The 15,669-nt window shown below is 46.1% G+C and overlaps 3 protein-coding genes across 6 annotated transcripts; 2 read left to right on the forward strand and 1 right to left on the reverse strand.

The window, feature by feature from the left end:
* Positions 1-809: 809 nt before the first annotated feature.
* Positions 810-3,153, forward strand: LOC128753787 (transcription factor JunB-like). Of its 3 annotated transcripts, none has more exons than XM_053855868.1 (2): positions 810-938; positions 1,154-3,153. In XM_053855868.1, the coding sequence occupies exon 2, from the start codon at positions 1,192-1,194 to the stop codon at positions 2,071-2,073; it is 882 nt and encodes a 293-aa protein (XP_053711843.1). In that variant the 5' UTR covers positions 810-938; positions 1,154-1,191; the 3' UTR covers positions 2,074-3,153. The 3 variants fall into 3 exon arrangements, with proteins under 3 accessions (XP_053711843.1, XP_053711842.1, XP_053711841.1); XM_053855867.1 differs by having other exon boundaries at positions 836-955; positions 1,154-3,152; XM_053855866.1 differs by having other exon boundaries at positions 842-3,145.
* Positions 3,154-3,249: 96 nt separating this feature from the next.
* On the reverse strand, positions 3,250-6,124 carry LOC128753788 (peroxiredoxin-1-like). The gene is made up of 6 exons (XM_053855869.1): positions 5,995-6,124; positions 5,170-5,284; positions 4,952-5,105; positions 4,512-4,634; positions 4,007-4,137; positions 3,250-3,596 (listed from the first exon to the last, which is right to left on the reverse strand). The coding sequence occupies exons 2-6, from the start codon at positions 5,270-5,272 to the stop codon at positions 3,514-3,516; spliced, it is 594 nt and encodes a 197-aa protein (XP_053711844.1). The 5' UTR covers positions 5,273-5,284; positions 5,995-6,124; the 3' UTR covers positions 3,250-3,513.
* Positions 6,125-6,466: 342 nt separating this feature from the next.
* Positions 6,467-10,859, forward strand: LOC128753786 (protein Wiz-like). Of its 2 annotated transcripts, XM_053855864.1 has the most exons (9): positions 6,467-6,542; positions 6,885-6,944; positions 7,213-7,659; positions 7,732-8,484; positions 8,949-9,263; positions 9,346-9,560; positions 9,625-9,796; positions 9,865-10,018; positions 10,298-10,859. In XM_053855864.1, exons 2-9 carry the CDS (start codon positions 6,932-6,934, stop codon positions 10,440-10,442), a joined length of 2,214 nt encoding a protein of 737 aa, XP_053711839.1. In that variant the 5' UTR covers positions 6,467-6,542; positions 6,885-6,931; the 3' UTR covers positions 10,443-10,859. The 2 variants fall into 2 exon arrangements, with proteins under 2 accessions (XP_053711839.1, XP_053711840.1); XM_053855865.1 differs by having other exon boundaries at positions 6,484-6,944.
* The last annotated feature ends 4,810 nt before the right edge of the window (positions 10,860-15,669 follow it).

Genomic DNA, 15,669 nt, shown 5'->3' on the forward strand with positions numbered 1-15,669 from the left:
CTCATATAATGAAGTGGATGGAAACACCACCAGTATCAGCGTCATTTTCATTCTGAAAATAATAACAATAACAACAAAACTATATTAAAGCACTGACACATTTTAAGCATATAATGAGAATATGAGAATATTTCTTTCTTTGTACATCAAGGGATGATGTGTTTAATTTAATTTGTGGGTTCTCACCATAATTATTTGCTTGTTAATGCACGAAATAAGATAAAGGTTATTAAACTGCATTGTTTTAGTTTACACATCATTTAAAGACTGTTTTACACTGAGCGTTGCTTTCTTTTTTCTCTCGTTAAATGCCGTTTCGTCACTGTTGGACAGAAAGACCGACACCATCTAGACTTCAATGAAGTTTACTACTCCATGAGGTAATGAAGCTTTGCCAAAAGGGGATTGTCTTCCCGCATTTCCCACTGAGGAACGGGTGCGTCACCATCTCCAAATATGGACCGAGGAACATAAATCCGGCCGAGTGTCACCCGCTTCTACCCTGACATCTCAGGTTGTACATGGACTCCAGTGGAACCAGCTGCTGACTTGACCGTGCGACTTTGTGAGGGCAGTAATAACCGTGTGCTAGAAGTGTTGGCGTGAGCTCGCGCCGGTTCCGTTGGCCCACCTGTGCTACCTGGGTTCGCCCTCAGGTCTGGTCTTGTTTACCCTTTCGCTTCCTGGCAATAACGTCATCTATTATGCCGAAGGCGGGTTGTGCGCGGCGGGGAGCCAATCAGCGCACGGGACTTGCCGCGCGGCAAGTTGCTGCGCTCGTGTCCATCCTGTTGATATAAAAGCGACGGAGCTCGTGAGCTGCCAGTCACTTTATCCGAGCTCCGAGGAGAGCGCAGAGCTCCGCAGCCTCACCCGCTCCGCAGTGGAATGAACGCGTCCCAAATAGTCACTGGACTACGCTTTGATTCACAGTGAAGGTACAAGCGACGACTTGGTACAGTAAAGTTCCACTATTTTGGAAGTTTTGCTCTGTTTTTTTCCCCTTCACTCTAATAATACTGCGGGACTTTGTACCGGAGATTGAGTCATTTGGATCGCTGAAGACTATTTGACTGTTGAGTTTAAATGATGTCCACAATGATGGAACAGCCTTTTTATGACGACTCGTTTCTCTCTGCTTATGGCCATCCAGGAGCGGCACTGACTGACTACAAGTTGCTCAAGCAGAATATGAACTTGAACTTCCCCGAGTCTTACCGGAGCTCCAACTTCAAGACGCAGCAGCTGCGCTCCTGCGAGGGCGACTTCTTCCCGGCGGGCTCGGCGGAAGTGGGCTCCCTGAAGCTCGCCTCCCCAGAACTGGAGCGGCTGATCATCCAGAACAGCAACGGGCTCATCACTACGACGCCGACCCCCAGCCAGTATCTCTACAACCGCGGGATCACGGAGGAGCAAGAGGGCTTCGCGGAGGGTTTTGTCAAGGCTCTGGACGACTTGCACAAGATGAACCACATGGCTCCCCCCAACGTGTCCATCGGGGCCGGCGGCGTCTCCTGTTCCGCGTCGGTATTCGGGTCGACGATGCCACCAGAGCCGCTCGAGTACACGACTTTAAACAGCTGCGCCACGAACGCCGGCATGAGCTCGGCCGTCAGCTACCCCTCCACCACCATCAGCTACCTGCCGCACCACCAGTACCACCAGCATCCGCAGCCGGTTGCGCACGGCTCCCACCACTTCCAGCACTCGGGAGCCGGGATCCACGCGCAGCGCTTCGCGGGGCTGAAAGAGGAGCCGCAGACGGTGCCGGACATGCTGAGCAGCGACAGCTCCCCCCCGATGTCCCCGGTTGACCTGGAGAACCAGGAGCGCATGAAAGCGGAGCGGAAGCGGCTGAGGAACCGGCTCGCGGCGTCCAAGTGCCGGCGGCGCAAGCTGGAGCGCATCGCTCGCCTGGAGGACAAAGTGAAGCTGTTGAAATCAGACAACGCGGGACTGTCGAACACGGCGACTCTGCTCCGAGAACAAGTGGCCCAACTCAAACAGAAGGTCATGACGCACGTGAGCAGCGGCTGTCAGCTCATGCTGGCGCCCAAAGTGAAGTCTTACTGAAGAAACCAAGCACTGGACTCTGAACAACTGCACTGATACAAAAACAACGACGTCCTCTAACACAGTCTGAATACCAGAACTGGACCACGTTTAACACTTGGGACATTTTTGTTTTATAAAAGTGTCTTTTACTGTCCTGTTTACATTTGTTTTGACCCATGATGTAACTTATTTGTGTCTGCCAGATTGAGCCGGACTCCTTTTTACGTGTACATTATACATATTTAAGTAAAACACAAGTAATGAACGGTTGTGTCGTTTCCTTCATGAACAGTCAAACACGGTATTTTCTTATGTTTACACCTGCGGCGTCAGTTTAGAAAATTATATAACTATCTTCATATATTAAGTTAAAGGCGTCATTGCGATCTTAAACTTAACAGAGACACGGTATTATACTTGTCAAAGAAGCAATTCACCTCTGGACGCGCATAAGAAATGTGATTATTTACGACAGCGGTAGTTTCGACACTTAAGTGTGTTGACGTCAAGCGCGCGCGACAGTTTCCGTGTGTGACGTACGTGCCACTCCTTTTATGGTCAGCGCGTATCTACTGAAGTTTCCGGGAACTCCCTCCTGCTTCACCCGTCAAGTGTGTGTGAACGGGTGTGTACCTAACGCAAGACGCCTTTATTTCGTGGTTTTTGTTTCAGACCACGGGAGTTTTCCCCTTCGTTTACAGCTGAACTCAGTTGCGGAGAACTGATGAGTTAATAGGAATACGGAGGCGGGAAACTTCCAGAGTTTGTTTACAAGAAATAGGGCAGAGATCATGGTGTTAACTAAAGAGTGTTCTGCTTCGATCTTGTTTGAAAGGATGAATAACTTGAAGCCATTTAAACCGTTCCATGTCTAATGTCTTACCGGTCAGTGGTCAGTATCTATATCAAAAGTGATTTTAATAGTCAAAAATGACAGACTGTGAGAGCAAAAATCCAGCTGTTTACACTGATGTAAAAACAAAAAAAAATAAGGGTCACAAAAAGGTGTCTACCATATTCTTCTGTTCCTAGTTGACTTGAGGTACGCGGGGGAATGTGAAAGGCGCAAAAGAGTAGGTACCGAATAAAGTGCTCCTAAAGTTATGGTTGTCTCAGACATTTCAATGAAATTTTACGCAGCATTTATCTGTTTAATACAACGTCGCCCCCAAGTGGATATAAGAGGCAGTGAAAGCGAGTTACAACTGCTTTATTCACTGACGCTAGAAAGAAACAAACTGTGAGGAAATGCAACTTTTTTCGTTTTTTGAAAAACAGTACGGTTCATTCTTCAGTGCTTGAGACTACAAGGCTGTCCCACTGGCTGTATTTTGGACATACAAATATAAGACTTGCAACAAAATACTTTCCTTTCAAATCAGAACTGTAAAAGAGGTGAGCTGACAGCTGCTTCACAAGGACATCTCTCATGTGAGGTCAGTGCTACGGTCTGGATGTCTACTGCTTGGAGAAGTAGTCTTTGCTCTTGTCCACGTCGGGGACGATGGTGTCGCTGCCGGGTTTCCAGCCAGCGGGGCACACTAAAGGAGCAGAGCAAACAATTGTCAGCAGATGACAGTGAACTATACACTGAGGACAAAGTCTAGGAGACAACGTGATCAACTATACAGTTCACCGACTGAACTGAGGGAGTCGACTGCAATAAAGTGGCGCGGTAGCTAGAACTGTGACAGACGTTTTGCATATGACAACCTTCATGTGGACTTGACCTTAGAAATAGCATGACTCTCCACTTGTTTCAGTACGGACTGGTACTCACGGTCAACATGTATAAATCACTGTTAGCAAAGCAGGAATCGAACACCCAAACGTTAAACACAACCTTTAACATCCATAGCGTTTACTTATATGACAAACCGAGTCAACATCTGAGCCAATGACCCACTTTGTTTTGAACACCAGAACATGTGTCACGGTCCCAACTACCCACCTTCGCCGTTTTTGTCAGTGAACTGGAACGCTTGCACCAGGCGAAGAGTCTCGTCCACAGAGCGGCCCACGGGGAGGTCATTGATGGTGATCTGCCTCAGGATGCCTTTGTCGTCGATCACAAACAGACCCCTGACAGCCAAAGTCCAAATAGCTGATTAATTATAGGCTGTGCAGGTGCCACAACATGACTGTTGAATCCGAATGAGCTTCATTAAGAATCAAGTGTTTGCTTCAGGCTTAAATAAACATTAGTACAAAACATGAAACTTGTGTTGCTGACACGCTTCTCAACTGCCGGCAACACAATGATAGCGACAGCCATTCGCTCCTCCATATAAAGGGAGAGCAACTGAAGAGTTTGTGTTGTTTATAACAATATTTTTTAAGATGTATTGGAGTGAGTGTCTGAAAAAGCCAGATTTATCTCTTGTGCGGATACGACGGTCTGACTCTCGCCACACTTGGCACTCGAATTTGAACGATAAAAATAAAGTCTAGGAAACCTGTATGCAATGCCATCATCCTCCTTCAGCACACCATAGTCCCTGGAGATGCTCTTGGTCAGATCGGCCACAAGAGGGATGTTCATCTGGCCAAGACCTCCCTGCTTCCTCGGCAAGTTGGTCCTGTGAGAGGAAATGCATTTAGGAAATGTCCTAGTTACACTTCCAGCTGTTTACATCCTTTATAACTCATGCCATCCAGAACTTTCGATCAAGAACACTGTTATCAGGTGAGACAGAGACGTGAGGAGCTGTGGCTGATAAGGGGCAGGAGCATGGAGGGCGTGTCTTGTGACATAAGACGGAGGTCTTACTTCAACCTCTTAAAACTAACAGCTGTATCTAACCATTTAAAGACTGTTAAACTTGTGAATTATAATGTCAATAGGCTTTTACCAAGCAATTCATATGACGTACTATGTTTGCGTGAAAACCCTCACCAGGCCAAGTGGCTGAAGTGTGAATCCACAGAGCAGCCGATCACCTCACAGTTGATGTTGCGGAACTCCTGCACTCTGTCACTGAAGGCGATGATTTCAGTGGGACAGACGAAGGTGAAGTCCAGTGGGTAGAAGAAGAAGATCACATACTTCCCTGTCATTGGGAAACAACTGAAATCAGCAAACGGGATCCTCAAGACAGTTGTGCACTATTGTACCTTTGTAGTCTGACAGTTTGATATCCTTGAACTGTCCGCCCACCACAGCGGTGGCACAGAAGTCTGGGGCAGGTTGGCCGATCTTAGCGTTTCCCGCAGACATGGTGCAAGTGGACTGAAAGAGATAAAAAGCAAGGCTCCAGAAGAGGCTCTGACTGATCACAGATAAGGTCGAGGGTGGGACCAAGGGTTGAAGTCATAGCCCCGTTAAAGTAACCGTCCATGCTAAATAATAGACTAAGAAACAAGCATTTGCTGAGACGCTTGGAGTCGACCAGTTTTTCTGCCCTGCAGGACGGTGCTAATGCGCTTGATCATCCAAACAAGTCACATGCAAGTCATGTTGCGCCAGCGGGGAACAACGGCTAGTTTGGGGATTATATAACCGCCAGCAGCCGAATCTCAAGTGAGAACTCTGCTAAAGAATGTGCTTTACGTTTGGTTTTACTATTTTTTAAGCGGTTTCATCGACGCGAGCATCTGAACTTGGGTTAAACATTTACAGATCCGTAGCCACGATGCAGCAGTCGAAGCATCAACAGCCATTGTCGGCGATGCACGTGTTTTGAATCGTAAAAGCCGAGGAATTCTGCATGAGTGCAGCAGCGGAGGAACAAAGAGTCGAGCAGCCGGCTGTCACTGGCCGCACCGGAACAAAGAAAGAGCCAGAATCTGGCCCAAGTACCGAGGAGTGAGTGACTCGCCCAGCATTGCACGGCTCTGTGTTAGCTTCTCCGAGCTAGCCGGGTTTTCGCGAACCCATCCTTGGTGGTAAGTGCAACACATACCGGAGCGTGACGGACTTTAAATTGAAACTTCACCCACCTGCCTGGATGACGAGTGGAGGAGTGAGTCGTCCTGCTGAGGAAGGAGGAGAAGACGAGCAGGACCGGAGTGGGATGAGTGCGGGAGGTGGGCGGGGTTAATGGCGGCTACGGGACGTGACGCACACCGCCTTCAGAACAAAACGTGATTGTAGTTTTTACTTGTCAACAGTCGTGTTTTGATTCAGCTTTTTAAATTTAGTTTGTCAATGCTGGATCATTTTGTAGTGTGCGTACCACTGTTTTTGTTTAATTTAACTCGACTGGTTCGATGGCGTGAGGGACGACCCTGCGCTACAATATTACACTCTGCACATGAGCCCTCGAATTTTAATATCAGATGACGACATGCACAATAAAATTACACAGCGCCATTGGGTTGTAACGGAACTATGTCGCCTGTAAAACATATTTACGTCTCAAGAATGTGGAAGTCCGCAGGCTTTTACTTTGAAAATGAATCCATTTTACCGGTACAACATAGATCACTTCCTCTTATCGTTTTTTGCCGTTGCCGTTTTAAACATTTCGAATAAAGTGCACGGACTGGTAAGACAGCTGTTGGAATGTTCTCGATGGCACTCAGTCGCACTAGTAATTGTGACAGATTTCGGTGTGGAGGATTTTCCGATCCACGAATGCTCTACCTCGCAAATGTGTTTTAGCATCTTAGCATGCTTGTTCAGCGCAACAAAAGGGGCATCTTCACTGCCTTCCAATGCTTAACCCTTGTTTATTTTGAAATTCATCTCGCATTGTGAGTCCGATCCGATATAAATGAGGTCGCTTGTTATTAGTTCACGCGTTTTTGTGCAAAGAGTTTCATAGAACGGATCGAAAGTTGAAAGCGGGAGTGTGTATTGTTATTTTTATGTCCTTGATTTATTACAGGATCCCTCGAAAGTCAACCCACAACACCGCCAATATCACGTTAACAGATGGATCCAGAAGGTGAGAACCGATTCATTCTAATACTGGAGTTGTATCTTAGAGAGCACCACATTTGCATGTTTCGGAAGGTTTGTGTGATGCATTGTGTAAGACATTGATGTTGTTGTTAAGAGTGAATGATTATTAAATTTGATCATTAATTTGACTATCTTGATTCTGGTGATGTAGAAATCACAGTCTTTTTTACTGACAGTTACTTGAATGAACACTTCCTCTTGTTGTAACTCAACCTATTCTGTGTCCTAAAGTTGTGTACTGTCATCAACAGAGGGCCCCACAGCAGCAGCGGTCACTTGTGAGTTCTGTGGAACGCATTTCGAGACGCGACGTGGTCTCTCCAGCCACGCCAGACTGCATCTCCGGCAGCTCGGTGTGACGATGTCAGACAGCAGTGGGGCTCCAATCGAGCTCCTCTATCAACTCATGGAGGACAGAGAGGGAGACCTCACCAATTTAAAGTTGAAGGAGCCCTTGTATGACTCCCCACAACCTCGGACTTCCTCTCAAAAGTCAGCCCAAAAAGGATCTAGAACCTCTTTAAAAAGCAAAACACCCACTTCCAAGGTGAAAAGTAAAGTCGCAACAAGCACACAGGCCGGATCAAGTCTGTGGACTTCCCCGATCCTGCCGTCATCTCCTTCTGCCGGACCTGAAGGAAGCAAACAATTGAAGCCATTCTGGGCCCCGCTGGAAACCGATGCTCCCATCACGCTAGGTTTGTCTGCTTTCACTATTTTGACAAGGTATTAAACTGCTCAACTGAAAATGTTGTTTTCTGCATTTGTAGCATCAGACAAAGATGATGAAGTCCACGTTTGCCAGATGTGCGGCTGCTGGTTTGAATCCCGCAAGGGTCTCTCCCGTCACGCTCTGTCTCACTTACGACAGCTAGGAATTCCACCAAGTGCTGTCAAAGGGAATCCTATTGAGTTTCTCAGCAACGTCATGGAGAGTGAGGATCACAAGCTGCTCAGCTCCAAAGAGACAGAGCTGCTTGGAGCTCCTCTTCTTTCTAAACCCTCTCCTAAACGTTCTCCTGAACCCACATCCGAACTCATGTCGCCTCCAAGCAAACAGAGTAAAACATCCAAGGACTGCAAATGTATCTTTTGTGGAGAGGAGTTTGGAAACCGCAAAGGACTGGCCAGCCACGCCCGCTCTCACCTGCGGCAGATGGGGTTGCTGTATCTGGTGGGAGAGGGCACCGCCATCAGCACCATGCAGGAGCTGGTCCATAGTGGCATTTTAAAATGCACACAATCGGGCTCGCCATCCTCTCCTGCACCTTCACCTCTTTCCCCTGATCCAGGTCATTCCCACACCTCCGTTCTTTCGTCGTGTCCAAGTCCAACAAAGCCAACTCAGGGCGTGACGCCCCGACCTCCGAAAGCTAAAAAAGGCTTCCGCTTAGCAGTTGACCCCCTTCAGAGAAAGCCCAAGCAGGAACCTGTGGACATGGAGGTGTCACCATCGAAGGAACTGGTCAGCAGCTGTCGGATATCGACTGAGGATGCTGTTCCCGCAAACACTATCACTGCAGGTATTATATGGGCACCTTTTTTCCTATCCACAATGTGCTAGGGGTTAGTAGAAATGTGCGGCATAAGAACAAGAAACAAGCATAAAAATACAGTCTAAAAATTATTAATTGATGATTGTTCAGTATAGTTCATATAGCAATAGCTCATTGCTATACATTTCATGGTCAACTTCAAAACTAAATGGCCGTTACCCCAACTTTATTTCCATTAATATGCCAATATAATAAGTCCACTTAAGTTTAGAGTCGCTCCCTTCCTCTGTGTATCGTCATCCAAGCCAAACTGCTTTTCCAGCCACAGTGATCTGCTAGCTCTGATTCATGTTTACAGATAAAATGGTTGACCCAGTTACCAAATGGATTCTGCTATGTAGATACAATGGTCTGTTTATGTTTCAAAGGATGACCTCTGTCATTGCTATTGTTGATGTCCTGCTTTGATTCAGAAGCTTTGTCCTCCACAGAAGACCAGTCCCCACCAACAGTCCTCTGCAATTACTGCGGTCAGCTGTTTGAGACTCGCAAAGCTCTGTCCTGTCACGCCCGCTCCCACCTGCGCCAGCTCGGCCTCACCTGGTCCATCAACACATCGCCGCTGGAGCTGCTCAGAGAGTTCATGGCTCAAAGTGAAGATGGCACACCCACATGGGACTCCTCGGCCCTTAAGACTTTGGACCAGCAACAGTCCGCGGAGCAGTCCTCCAAACCCTACTCCTCACCCCTCAATTTCTCCATGAAAGAGAACTCTTCGCCTGCTAAGAGTGGAGCAGCTCCTGTTGGTGAGGTTTCTCATATGAAGTGGCTTTCACTGTGGTTGTGACGTCATAGCTGATGCGACTGGACCCCTCTTTCTTGGCGTAGATAAAACCTGTGAACTTTGTGGGTTTGAATTTGAGAACCGCAAAGCCCTGGCCAGTCACGCCCGGGCCCACCTCCGTCAGTTGGGCCTGTCCGAATGGAAGTCGGAAGGGGCCAACTCGCCGATTGAATTCCTTAGAGACATCATGCGCAGGGACCCGACCAAAGTGGCGGCTGTGATGCGGCGCTATCGCATGGGAGACTTGTACATCAAAAAGGTGGGAAGAGCTTCTTTTGGGTGAAGTGGGTTCAGCTGATCGGTTTCTATTTTTTCTATTTCAGTCCAACAAAAGTGCGACAGCATCCTCCTCAGAGACAGATTCGTTAGGTGTCAGCGGCCCCGAAGCGCCAGAGCTGAAGTCACCACGAGGAGGCGCTGCGGGTTCGTCCAGACATCACAGTCTCACGCTGACAACCAAAATCCACTTTGACCAAGGTGTGCGTTCACAGAGAGGTAAGGGATTCAAAGATGCAAGTATCACAGATTCGGAGCATGAAAATCTCATATTCGTCTTTCCGCAGCTCATCCTCCTAAAAAGACACCAGTGGGGGATAGAAGTCGGGAGTCTGGCTCTCAGCCTCCACCTCGGACCGGAGGCATCCCTGCCATGCTGCCCAAACCTCCACTCACACCTCTGGTCAAGTTGGTGGGAAAAGTCTACACACTCAAATGCAGGTTAGTCACTTGCCCTGTTGAGTGGATTTATCATTTGGAATTCATCTAATATGCATTTATTTCAACAATAAAAAGTCACCTAATCGAAAAAATAAAAATAAAGTGTACCGCTAAACGCCGCGTGATGGCGCCATTTAACATAAAACACGACTGGCAAAACTCAGTAGGTGTCGCAATTTATTTACTCTTCTGAAACGTGCCACTTTCATTGTTTTTGCCTCAAAGTCTCCTCGTTCTTTTGGTCATCCAAATTAGTGTCTCCTCCCTGTTCCCCGCAAGGTTCTGTGAGCGAGTGTTCGAAGGCCCACTGTCAGTGCAGGAGCAGTGGATCACCCACCTGCAGCAGCACATCCTGACGCTGGGATACAAAGGCAAAGCTTCTCCTCCAGTCACTCCCGCTCTCATCAACCCAGTGGCTGTCTAGAGCCGCTCATGACCAAAGGTTTCTTCCAAGCACAAGTCGATGAACAAAAACCAGCTGTGCTCCTCTCAGGCTGCTCAGACTTTTCTGATGTAAAAGAAACTCTCAGAATGCTGAAAAAGTTTACGAGGCGACCGTTTCACTGTGACACATTTTCGATTGAATCAGGTGTTATGATGTGTCAGTTTCATCCTGTTTTTTTGTTTTGTAGAGAAGTATTTGTAGTCGTCATCATGTGAAGATATTTGTGAAACAAGCTGTACTTCTGCTTCATGTCTGCTTGTTTTTAAATATGTAGGGATTTTAAAAATTTGCTCTGTATTTAAACTTGAACTCTTGTGAAACTCTGTGAACTTTTTTTTAAAGTCATCACCAGCTGCCATGTCCATAATGATGGATCCCTCAAGGTGAATATAAATAAAATCTGTGTCCTTCTCCATGAACCTTATTGGTTGTCATCTTCTGCTCCTTCCTGGTAATGCAGTGGTACCTTGGTTTTCGAACGTCCTGGAGTTCGAACAAAAATGTCAAGATTTTTTTTGCGTCGGATTTTGAACGAAAATCCAGAACTCGAACGCCCCAGAAAAAAGCTGGAAAAAACATAACGTGCGCTTTGTTATTGTGTATAACGCAGCCTCTGTATGCAGACGTGTCCCGTTAGCTACATTTACTGACAGTTTTTTCTTCATATTGAGGTGTCAAACCTTTCCTGTCTCCACACTGGACCGTGGTAGAGTGTCACAGGGGAGGTGCTCGCTCTCCACACCACTCCAGGGTTTGATGTCCTGTTGTGGGCTGGAGCTGGGACAGGGATGAGGCCAGTCTGGGACAGAGCGTGACTTGGTTTATGACTTTGTCACAGCCAAACTGCACAGAAGCGCACATTCAGAGCTGGACACGCACCGGGCACCTCTTCACTTCTGGAGAGACGTCACTCACTCGGCAACCCCTCCCACATGCAGCGGCCACACACATAGAGGAACAGCGCACCTGCAGCAGACACTCTACATTCACTCCTACTCCTGGAACACATTATTTCTTTTTCCATTCATTGTAATGGGAAAAATCGATTCAGATTTCCAACAAATTGCTTCTCAAACGGCCGTCAGGAACGGATTGTGGTAGAGAACCGAGGTACCGCTGTATGTCCAGACTAGTGTTGGATGTAAAGTTGAGGTTTCATGAAACAGTGTCCTGATTTTCAGAGGCCACCAGATGGCGCAGTCTGCTGTAAAAATGTTTGGACTTGCAGCAACTAATCGAATGAAACCTCACAGCATTTCTAAACCATGAGCGCCATCTAGTGGCCTCGGAAACTCAAGGTGCTATTTTATCAACGTTGCAATACTGTTTCATGATACCTCATCTACTCACTAGTCCAAAACATTGGAGGCTGGTTTTTCTGTTAGTGCTTCTGAAGATGAATGAATACATTGAAAATAATGTAATGATATACTGTATACTAATGATGAATTGAATAATAATGAAAAGTGCAAACTAATGAATAAGTGAAAACTAACCCATGGCGGGATAGACACCAGCAAACACCTGATGCTGCCCTTTGACCTTGTGAAGGTCAAGCATATACACAATGTAATTGTTCATTCCAAATACAGTTAGTGCTCAATTTACGTGGAATATTTAGATGAGTATCTTGGATTGACTTGATCTTGATCTTGAACTCCTGAAGAAAATGGAGCCTTGCACCAACAAGGAGGCTGTTTATTTAAGTGATACGAAGATACTGGTCGAATTATTGTTTTTAAAAGCTGCTAGAACCCTAAACTACTTATTGAGGTGAATATTGGCTGCACATTATCCCGCATTTCATCATTATAAAGCATTAATTGTTAAAACTGGCTAGATTTTCACCGAAAGTTGACTCTAAACATCACCATGATTACAAAGCATTAACCATAAATAAGCAAGGAATTACTTTATTAATTGTTCCCCAATCTAAAGTGTTAACTGAGGAAGATACAGTTGTTACAAGTTACATCCTCCTCATGTCCTCACAGCATGTAAAAGAAGGAGGTACGACTCTGCTCTGGTTCCAGAACGTCACACGATCCGTTTGTTGGAGAAGTTTTGAGACTAAATGAGGTCAAACAGAAATGTTTGTGCTACAATTTTGAAACTGGAATGCATTTTAGAGAAGGTACTTTCTGCTGAAGAAAGGAATGAAATGCTCCCAAACAAGCTGCTCCTTTGAGTGATTTATGGAATCGGTCATCATCAGTGTTGTTTCTGGGGAGGTCACCGCTGTGAAGGACAAACACATTTCCTCGTATAAAAATGAAGACTCTTCTCTTTTCTTGATGGAAGCATAAGTTAATGGTGGATCTTCTCATCGTCTCCAGATTCCGGCTCATTATCCTAATGTCCAGTTCAACATTTCCATCATCATTTATTGCCACTAAATGGACACCAGATCTCTCAGCTGAACTGGGTCCGTCCTCTTGTGCATTCTTCCTTTAAGTACATGCTCATTGAGAAGCAGCGCATCAGCATATTCTGCCCTTCGGACCAGAACCTCTTCAGTGAAAAACGTCTTTCTTTTCTCTCTTGTCCTTCTCGATGTCTGGGGGGAGGTGGGTTGTACGTGACCGAGAGAGTTGGAACACAATGACTCAACTATTACTGCTTTATCCTTTCAACCTCAAAAGAATTGAACAAATTGTTTTCACCCCAAACCAACGTCCATCCATCCATTCAGCCTGGGGGATCCCGAGATGCTCCCAGCCCAGAGTAAAGATGTCGTCCCTCCACCTGGTCCTGGGTCGACTCTTTGGACTTCTCCAAGCTGGCCGTGCCTGAAACACCTCCGAAAGGGAGGCGTCCAGGGGACATCCTCATGAGATGCCCGAACCACCTCAACAACATAACGTAAGCAGCTGAAATTGTGTTTTAAATTGGTTCATTTTTAGTTTTAAATGTGATGTGGAGTTCAAATCTCACTGATGTATGTGTAACACCCTTTACATTGTTATTTTTATACCTATTTTTTTAAAGGGAGAAATACTTAGATGTAACAAAGTGATCACTTCATTCACATCATTATTTTATTGACCCTGATCATGATATTTTTTCAATCACAACAGACATGGGTTTCTATGTGCAAGAATTCCTCTATTATACAAAAAAAAACAATCATATAATATAGAAAATGAACATTGATTATCCATATTATGATGAAATATATACATTTATTGTTCAGTGATTTATATGCAGCGTGCATATATTTTTAAAGTGAATTACTGAATGAGCTGGTCTGCATGTGTGGGTTCGAGTGAAGCCTCTCTCTGAGTCGGATCGGTCCTACTGCTGCGGAGGAAGGATTATTCACGATCTATTTCCATCTCCGTCTGCGCTGAACCCGTTCCATCATCGGTTCACGTCACGCCAACGCTCCGCTGGGACTCGTTCACTGTTAATGAGCAGCACTTGGAGGGAAACAGCCGTCAGCCTTCATTGATGAAGTTGATGTTTCCAACTTCGCCCTCACTCTGACCTCTGTCTACTGCAGTGATGGATCGGTGGGACTCGTCTGGTCACTAAGAGATCAGGACAGTGTTCCTAGGGAATGCTACGCGGGATTCAAGTGCCATTCAACAGGTTGTTCTGGGTCTCAACTAATTTGAATTGCGCTCCATTCATTCCCACGACTTTCCTCTGCTGTCTCTGCTGCTTTGTCCAGTTTACTCCGAAAAAGTTCCTGCCAAATGAAAGAGCCTCCCACTTTGTCATGGGGAGATTCCACAGACAGCGGAGCTGCAACACTTTCGGTCTCTTCCAATATCTCGATAGTTCATCTTCCCATCATCATTTTCAAATGAATGTGTTTTGCATGTCTACTTCTTCTGCTGGTGACAACAGCTTCTGTTGTAAAAGGAGAAGCAGTCAAAGTCAGAGATCTATAAATGATCACGTAGTCATGAGTCAGCAGATTTGTTACTGACTGTTCGGGGTATTAAGTATTGTGCATGTCCAGGTTTTGTTTTACACAGATATGTGCGAACGTCCGGCAGCGATTGTGTTACACCTGCATTATTAATGAAACAAAAATGACTACATTACTGCAGTCCGGCTCGGTGGGGATGTTTGGACCACTATGTTCAGGCTGGACGCATGACAGAGGTGACAGCGACCTCTGTCATGCGTCCAGCAGCAGAGAGGACTCACATGGTTCTCACTGCACACACTTTCACGTCTAGCAGGGTTGCAATCAGCAAACCAGAATGTCGAACTGTGAATTTGCATTCATCCCATGAACCTTGGCTCGACAAACAAATCCCAGTTTTGATCCCCCACAGCAGGACAGAGTGACACCAGATCTTGCAGGAACATCGTCCTCTGGAAGCCAGCAACAAAGTAATATGAAACATCATCGTGCTGCAGAAATGATGCCACAGGGTTTTGCTCCGACGTTCACAAGACCCTCTGCGTGATCTGTCTCCTATTTTTGGCTGGACACTGTGTGGGAATTGGGTGGAGTAAAGGTTAAAAACGGATGGATCGATCACCATCCCTTAATAATTTCTGCCATCTCATGTCAGTCAACCTGAATGATCTGTGACGGCGCAGAACCGCAGAACGTCATTGCCTCTAAGGTCATCAGATAATCACATTTCCTGCCTGTCTGTGAATCTCACTGTCTGTCTGCCTGTCTGCATTCATTCATCTTCTTCTCTTTATATCTTACCTGCTCCCTTCCTCATTCTATCCATCCTTTCCCATGAAGATGTGACAACCATTCATTTATTGACCTGTCCTTCCTTCCGTCCTTCCATCCGTCCGTCCTTCGTTCCTTCCTTCCTTCCATTCTTCCTTCCTCCCTTCTTTCCTTCCTTTCTTCGTTCCATTGTTCCTTCCTTCCTTCCGTCCTTCCTTCCTTAATTCCTTACTTCCTTCCATCCTTGCTGCATTCCTTCATTCCTTCTGTCCTTTCTCTTGTCCTTCCATTCATCATTCCTTCAGTCTCTCCTTTTGTCCTTCTTACTTCCTTCATCTTTCTGTCTTTCCTTTTATCCTTCTTGCTCTCTTCCTTCATTTATCTCTCCATCTTTCCTTCAGGCTTTCCTTTAGTGCTTCTTCCTTCCTTCATCGTTCTGTCTTTCCTTTTGTCCTTCTTGCTCCCTTCCTTCCATCCATCTTCCCTTCTTTCCTTCCTTCCACCTTCCTAGGTCTCTGAATTTACAATCCATCTTTTCCCATTTTTTATTAGTCTTTT

The sequence above is a fragment of the Synchiropus splendidus genome, chromosome 2, assembly GCF_027744825.2.
Source record: "Synchiropus splendidus isolate RoL2022-P1 chromosome 2, RoL_Sspl_1.0, whole genome shotgun sequence".
Taxonomy (NCBI): Eukaryota; Metazoa; Chordata; class Actinopteri; order Syngnathiformes; family Callionymidae; genus Synchiropus; species Synchiropus splendidus.

Coding starts and splice junctions, on each gene's coding strand:
- LOC128753787 (XM_053855866.1), top strand. CDS start 1,087: ATGATGTCCACAATGATGGAACAGCCTTTTTATGACGACTCGTTTCTC.
- LOC128753788 (XM_053855869.1), bottom strand. CDS start 5,272: ATGTCTGCGGGAAACGCTAAGATCGGCCAACCTGCCCCAGACTTCTGT. Junction 5,106..5,169: donor CAAACTGTCAGACTACAAAG/GTACAATAGTGC, acceptor TCCCAATGACAG/GGAAGTATGTGATCTTCTTC. Junction 4,138..4,511: donor GATGATGGCATTGCATACAG/GTTTCCTAGACT, acceptor TTTGGCTGTCAG/GGGTCTGTTTGTGATCGACG.
- LOC128753786 (XM_053855864.1), top strand. Junction 9,264..9,345: donor GAGTGGAGCAGCTCCTGTTG/GTGAGGTTTCTC, acceptor TTCTTGGCGTAG/ATAAAACCTGTGAACTTTGT. Junction 9,797..9,864: donor AGGTGTGCGTTCACAGAGAG/GTAAGGGATTCA, acceptor GTCTTTCCGCAG/CTCATCCTCCTAAAAAGACA.